The sequence below is a fragment of the Myzus persicae genome, unplaced genomic scaffold (genome assembly GCF_001856785.1).
Source record: "Myzus persicae strain clone G006 unplaced genomic scaffold, MPER_G0061.0, whole genome shotgun sequence".
NCBI classification, from domain to species: Eukaryota; Metazoa; Arthropoda; class Insecta; order Hemiptera; family Aphididae; genus Myzus; species Myzus persicae.
The window spans coordinates 1-7,734 of NW_019104457.1; the positions used below are offsets into that span (position 1 = coordinate 1).

At 28.6% G+C, this 7,734-nt stretch overlaps 3 protein-coding genes across 3 annotated transcripts; 1 reads left to right on the top strand and 2 right to left on the bottom strand.

The window, feature by feature from the left end:
• Positions 1-425: 425 nt before the first annotated feature.
• On the bottom strand, positions 426-2,275 carry LOC111042319. Its single transcript, XM_022326889.1, has 2 exons — positions 2,131-2,275; positions 426-2,050 (listed from the first exon to the last, which is right to left on the bottom strand). The coding sequence occupies exons 1-2, from the start codon at positions 2,273-2,275 to the stop codon at positions 426-428; spliced, it is 1,770 nt and encodes a 589-aa protein (XP_022182581.1).
• Positions 2,276-3,646: 1,371 nt separating this feature from the next.
• LOC111042320 lies at positions 3,647-5,279 on the top strand. Its single transcript, XM_022326890.1, has 6 exons — positions 3,647-3,853; positions 3,934-4,169; positions 4,272-4,340; positions 4,436-4,474; positions 4,547-4,591; positions 5,084-5,279. Exons 1-6 carry the CDS (start codon positions 3,647-3,649, stop codon positions 5,277-5,279), a joined length of 792 nt encoding a protein of 263 aa, XP_022182582.1.
• A 298-nt stretch (positions 5,280-5,577) lies between these two features.
• On the bottom strand, positions 5,578-7,411 carry LOC111042321 (putative nuclease HARBI1). Its single transcript, XM_022326893.1, has 7 exons — positions 7,285-7,411; positions 6,995-7,122; positions 6,551-6,747; positions 6,339-6,486; positions 6,128-6,272; positions 5,912-6,059; positions 5,578-5,833 (listed from the first exon to the last, which is right to left on the bottom strand). The coding sequence occupies exons 1-7, from the start codon at positions 7,409-7,411 to the stop codon at positions 5,578-5,580; spliced, it is 1,149 nt and encodes a 382-aa protein (XP_022182585.1).
• Positions 7,412-7,734: the final 323 nt, after the last annotated feature.

The following is a 7,734-nucleotide window of genomic DNA, read 5'->3' on the forward strand; positions in this document are numbered from 1 at the left end:
ATGTTTTTTTAATCCATGATCACCCCATAGCTTATATTTACAAGGGGTTTTACTAAAAGTTGTAAAATATCTTTTACATATAATTAATTTAGATTTATGTTTTGTCTTTTGACTACGAATAAGTCTACAAAAATTATTGATAAAACAATAATGTGATTTTTCCCCATTCTTAACCAAAAGCAGATGAAGGGTTAAGGGGGAAAAACGATAATAGTCAATATTCCTAAAATATTCAGTATTGCAATTTTAAACTTTCAGAACCCAATAAACGTAGAGATCAAGTATAAAATAATTCAAAAAAATTTATTTTAGTGATATAACTTATTTTAGATACAATGAATCAAAAAAATATTAAATTTACATTTTAGATTTTAAGAAAAAAAAAATTGAAAAAAAAAAATATTGACATTGATCTTTTCTTCCCGTTATTGATCTTCATTTTCATCGATTGGTGTATTATCTGCATACTCCACAATGTCTTCATCTCCATCTGCTTCATCTGACTTAAGTGCGTCATAGAATTTTTGGGCATCCTGGTTGGTTAAAAACTGTTTTAGGTGTAGTAGGTCTTTAAGTTTTGATTTTTTTATTGGAAGAGGACCATCGTATAGAGGACGTAGAGTAGTGTTTTTATTTTTTAGTTTCCTTTTATTTGTGGGGCGAGTGATGACAGCTGATAAGTAAGGCCCATTATACATAGACTTGTGGTATATAAATCGAGATTTACTTTCCTCAATAAGTAACACTCGAATGGGTCTCGTTGGAATTGGGCATCTTGTTGGGTATAAATCTGAGAAATAATCTGTCCATGTCTTGAACTCGACTTCAATGGCACAGTCAATAACATTAAATGGTGTTGGTTTTTGACGGCTCTGTAGAAAGATATTCCTCCAGTCATCAGGTAGTTCAGCATAAGATTTAGAATTAATTTTTCCCATATCTCTATCGCATTCCAAATACGAATGACCACGAATTGGGAACACCATTTTTATGCTATCAAAACGTTTCTTTTTACAGATCATATAATGAAAAAATCTTATTATAGTGTAATTCTTGTTCTGACCTGCACATGAATCACAAAAAATAATTAATTGTTTGACTTTCGGATCCAAAATTTTGGAAAAATAATGTTCAAGCATTGAACATACGTCATCTGCTCCTTTTCGTGCGACAGTTTCATCATACGTGTACAATATTGAAGATTCATCTGACAAAACGTGTACATTAAAGGAAATAAAGTTTAACTGTCGACGATAATACACATCATTAGTAGTAATATTGGGTATTGGAAGATTTCTCTGGTAGTCCATAACTATAGCTTCTAAATCAGGAGTCTTTTTTGCTACCCTCCTATACCTCCTTTTCAGTTCATAGAACTTATCGCCCTTTCTTTGGTGTAATTCATGTTCTACTGACTTTTTTTTTAATGTTTTATTTAAACTATTTTTTGTATCATTATCTACGCAAGTAGCGATCTGGTTTTCTATTAGTTTTATTTCAGCTTTGTAAACATCACATACACTACAAGTATCTTTTCGAGGGTACCCAAATGATATATTAAATTTTTGTTCGAATATGTCACGGAAAGTTGTATAACCTACTATATTTGCAGGATGTTTGTCATTATAAAACGTGTGAAGTTTTTTAATATTTAATTCTTCCGGGAGATACAGTTTTTCACTATCCTTGGGTGAGTAATGGGATTTTCTACCTTTCAAAGATTTTATGAAATCAAAAACTTTTGTCTTGGTGTCATCAGATAACTTATGCGGTCTGTTAGAATGTTTTCCGCGATTATCAGTGCCAACTACACCAGAAATAAGCAATTTTTTTTTTATTGTTTGAACACGACGATTAGAAATACCATGGATACTTAAAAAAGCTTTATAACAAATAACAATATCTTGCAACGCACCATCGACATAACTGCGCAAACGATAACTATAAGAGGAATCATTAAAATTTGCTTCGTTCGGATCCTTCCTACTTCTACGTTGTACAACAGGTTGAATCGTAATCAAACCCCCAAGATACTCATTTTGGCGGTTGACTCACCTAAATTGTTGAAATGTTTGATGATTCTATTTCTTTCTTCAGGAGAAATAACTTCGAAACATTTATACCTCTTACAAAGACAGTCACTCCCTAACTCGTTGGACGTTGCACGAATTTTTTTCATTACCTCACTCAATCTTCCGGTTTTTTTTCGTTTTTTGACCCGATTAGCATTGTCCTTTTCAGATTCTGCACTAGAATCACTAAAACTGGTGTCCATTTAAAAAAAAAAAACTTAGCACTTGTCCGTTTTTATGAAAAATAAATACTAAAACACGTGGGACGTAAAATATGATCAAATAATACTGTTATAACAATATCATTTCACTGTAAAATCGTCGTACGTACTGCAGTCTGCAGATAATATTATATCAAAACGCAACAAGTACATAACAACGGTCGTTATCGATGTGATTAATAATAAATACTGGATAACAAAATTACGTACTAAAATTAAAAACCATACACATGACTATGATCGTTTTTCCCCGTTTCCGCTCGGACTCTGATCTTTTTTTCCCGTCATGATAATATTTAAACCAGGGACTGGAACCTACAGGGTTTTTCGGTTCCGGTTCCGGTTCCGGTTATTAAATTAATTTGTTTAAGGGTTTCGGTTTTGTTCCGGTTTTCTAAAAAAATATAAGGGTTCTAGAACCGGTTAATACCGGTTCTGAAAAATACCGGTTATTTTCGGTTAATTATGATTTCTGACTATTAAAGATTTATTAAAAAAAATAGTATAAAATAATTTAATTATTCTTGTTTAATTTGTAATTATTTCATGAAAATAGAAGGTATTATGAAGGAATAGTTAAAAATTAATTATAAAGATATATAATATTTATAAATATTAGCCTATGATCTATAGGAAAATAAGATAATGATGTAAATATTTCTGTGGGTTAAGTTAAGCTATTTTATTCCATCACATAGTAAGAATTTCTAAAATATTAAGTAATATTTCATTTTTGTAATATTGTGAAATATTATGATTTTATGAAATATATATTTTTAATTTTAATTAGGAGACAAAGTTGACACTGGCTATTGTTAATTGTTATAACCATTGTAGGTGGGTATATACTATATACTATATTGTGATTTGTAATATTTATATTTTGTAATTTGTACATTTGTACTGATCTAAGGTATCAGACCAGAAAAGTGTTTTGCTAGAAAAAAAACTTAATACTTAATAGACAATATACTCATTGTAATATAAACCCCTATGGGGCCTATTCTCAAATCAATCGAAATTGGTTGTCGAAAATATTTATTCGATTGTCAACTTTCGATCGAAATAATTGATTCGATTTCAAATTTTCGATCAATCGTATTCTCAAACATTTATCGAATCTTGATGAATCGAATAAATTTTATTCGACAGTGTTTCCGATCATCGAAAAAAGTTATTTTTTTTTCCATGAAATTTGAAATTGTTATCTTATTTTATGATAGTAAAGTTCATATTATAATAAAAATTAAAAAATCTTATAGGTAGGTAGTCTTACAGACTACAGTTTAAACCTACATTATACTTATAGTTTTAAACTAGTATTGGATCATAAGCGATTAAGTGATTTGCATTATGGCTGATAGAAAAACAAAAGGAAAGTCTGTGACTTATGCACAGAAGGAAGCTCTTGTTGAATTCTTAGAGAACAATGTACAACTAAAAAAAGGTAAATTCAACTCACAATTTACCCACAAAAATGCGCAACAACTTTGGGAACAAATAACTTCAAATTTAAATTCCATGATTGGTGCAAAGAAAACGGCAGATAAGTGGAGAAAGGTATTGACAAATATTAATTAACAATAAGTATTTCATTAGTTACTAATTATTGTTTAACATTTTATTTGTTACACAATTAGTGTTGGACTGACATGAAATGCAATGCAAAAACAAAGAGCGTGGATCTAAAAAAAAATTTAAGAAAAACTGGGGGAGGAAGTGGAAAAACAGATGAATTAGAATTAGCTCCATTAGAAGAAAAAATTGCTACTTTAATTGGAGATGTCCCCATTTTTGGCCACCCTAATACAGTGGAACCTTCAATTACTTTTGAGGGATATGAAGTTGTTATGGATTCTACTGATAATATTTTGCTGTAAGCATTAACTGTATTTTCTTTTATTACAACATTTGTATATATTCTATTAAGCAATAACTATTATAGTACATAGCACCAATAAAAATTAATATTTGATAGGTCAACTGAAATATTACCACCGGAAATTCAATCATCATCAAATGATTTTTTGCACAACAACATGGAAATGTAAGTGTTTAAATCATTATAATACTATAAATTATAAATGTAAGTATAATAAATCATGAACTCATTTTTATATGAACAAAATTAATGTTTTATAGGCCAACTACAAATGAATTACTAAATAATGACATTGATATGTAAGTGTTTAATATTTATTGCTTATTTTATATGTACAAAATAAGTTTTAATTACTATTTTTATGCTTATAGATCTCAAAAGAATGAAGTTGGTATTAAATTCACTAGTAAACAAAGGTATTATTTTCATGAGTTTATATGAACATTACATTGTTTTTACTTAAAAACATTATTGGTTGTATAAATGTTTTGTTGCGGTGTGCCGTGTAAACTTTGTATTGCATTAATATTATTAGTATTAAGTGCTAAGTTTGGTACCTAACAATCTGTAATTTTAAGTACCTATGTCAATTCATTTTAGTGCAATTTGAAATTGTTCTATGCATCTTTTTGTAAAAAGCATATAAAATCATATAATGATATTCATTGATTATTATGGCATATTTTTTTTATTTTTTTAATAGAATATAAGGAGAATATAAGTTTAGTTTTTTATATTATAAGACATGTCCTGTTTACACAAAATCATATATTTATTGATATTAAATTTGATAATAATGCAATTAAGTGATTTTTGTAAAATATTGGACATGTGCCCTTTCTATATTTAACCTTAACGATTCTTATATTATATTACATTATGTGGGTATTCAATTAAACCTTTTCTAGTAAACTTAATATTCTACAAAAATCGGTCAATGCTTCTATTCAAGTTGGCAATACAATTGATGAGAGGAATACAATTCTAAAAGATTATTGCTCTAAAAAGTTAGTTCTTTTAGAGAGAATTGCTATTGCAAAAGAAAAAAAATTAGCAATAATGGAGAAAAAAATGAATATGCAGATTAATGCAGATAAAAATTAATCATTAGTATTTATAAGTTTATAACATTTTGTTAAAAAATATTTTATTTTATTGATTGTTACTATATGTATTATGTATATTATTATTACATTGTATTGAAAAAATTGTTTTTTTTAGTTTAGTTTTAATTTTGTGATACTGAAACTAATATAATCAGACTGAATATAAGATACTTTTATTTTTTATGTTGTTATTCTGCAAAGTTTTTTTTTATAAGATTTGTTTATTTAAATGTATATAATATAAATTGTTATTTCTTACACTATTGGTATTTTAATAATTTGTGAATTTTCTGGACTTATTGAAAATATAAATCAATGATTGTTTGTTGCATCCGTTTTCCAGCAGTGAGTTCTGGATTAATTCTGTTGACTATTTGTTCAACTTCGGGATCATTGTCTATATTACCTAAATCTATATCAGTCAAGTCTTCTATATTTCTAATTATTGGTATGTTATTAGAAATGCTAATATTATGTAAAATGGTACATGAGTTAATTATACTGGCAGCTTTTTCTAGTGAGTAGTGAAGTACCCTATGTTTAAGTAAGCATCTAAAATAGATATCAAAAAGTAAATAGCCCTATTAATTATTACATTTATCATTTTTATACTATTATATATAAATTTACCTAAACCGCATTTTAAGAACACCATTACAACGTTCAATTATTGATCTTGTTCTGCAAAACCATTTATTATAGTTAGCTTCTGGAGTGTTTGGTTGTGGTTGATACAATGGAGTCAATAACCACTGTCTCAATGGATATCCAGAATCACCTGCCAGTATAATATATTAAAAACTTTAAAAATGTTGTTAACAATAAAAAAAAATTGAGATTGTGTACCTAGTAAGAAGTATGATGTTTGTCCAATTGCATGTAACTGTTTCATAAGGCCTTCTACAGGGCTAAGACGCCAAATATGACTGTCGTGCGTACTCCCCGGAAATTTAGCACATACATTTAAGATCATTAAATCGGAATCACATATCTAATGAATTTTTTTTAATAATATACCTTCCAAATATAAATAATATTTTATATTTTATAAACTCACAAGTTGTGTATTTATGCTATGATAGCCTTTCCGGTTGACATATATATGTTCTGGATATACATCATCGGCGGTATTGGGTGGTACAATAGCCACATGAGTTCCATCTATAACTCCAATAACTCCTGGTATTCCAAATTTGTTGTAAAATCTAAATCATGTATTACCTATATATACTTAATACTTAAATTAAGAAAATAAAAAAATTGAATTACCCTTGTCGAATAATGTTAAGTTGTTCTATAGTGCTTGGGAAATGTATGTATTTATTTAATATTATAGGATTATTTAATGCTTCTGCAACTTCAGTAATACATCTACTAACTGAGGGTTGACTAAGGGCTGCGCCTCTGTGTTCCCCAATATCCTGCTGATAACTCCCACTAGCAAAAAATCTTAGAGCTGTTAATACCTTAAATGAAAATATTTTTTTATTATTATTTACTAAGTCATTAGCAAAACTAATAGTGCCTAATCTCAATAACATAGGCGCAACTAGGGGGAGGGCTAAGTCCCCCCAGTTATCCAAATAGCCCACCACAGTTTTTTGTTTAAAAATCGACTGAATTACTTAACAAAATTGTGAAGAAGCGTCCCCCCTCACAAGCATTGTTACCTTAGTTGCGCCTATCCTCAATAATCAATAGTTAGCAACTAACTTTTCTTTTTATAGTTATCCCAGAAGACGTCATTGGACTATTCATGTAAGGAGTCAATGTATCTATAAGTTCTTCAACTAATTGCTTACTTAAACGATAAGTACCAATAAACTTCCGATCTGACAATTCTGAAAGAAAAAATATGTTTGGTTCCAAATTTAAATTAGTTAACAATATAAAATTAAAAGAAAAGGATTTTAGTAAGTCCGCTTAATAAATTGATATGAATAATAAACTATCTATTTGTCCTTTGTTATAAAAATATTAGTTATAATAAAGGTTGGACCTACCAACAAAAGGATCTTCTTGTTTTAATATTCGTCTTGGTTCATTATCGTCAATAAAATTGACGATTTCCATGTTTACTATGCCATTCAATTGCATATACATTTCTAAATCGTCATCAACAAATGCCATAACTAACACTAGTATAACTATTATCGGTAATAGAAAAAATGAATAAGAAAGTTCAAAGTATTTTAAATCGGCAATGAAATAAAATATATTTAACAGTTTAACAATATTAAACACTGATTAACAATGGAATTAAATTGGAAATTATGTGTCGAAAACCGTTTTCGACTCATAATCCGCTGTCGTTGTAAATAGTCGAAAACTACTATCGAATTAACAGTCGAAAACCGTTTGAGAATAGTCTTTTTTGTAAATGTCGAAACCATCAGTCTTTTCGACTGATTTTCCATCGAAAACTGTTTTCGATACCTTTGAGAATAGACCCC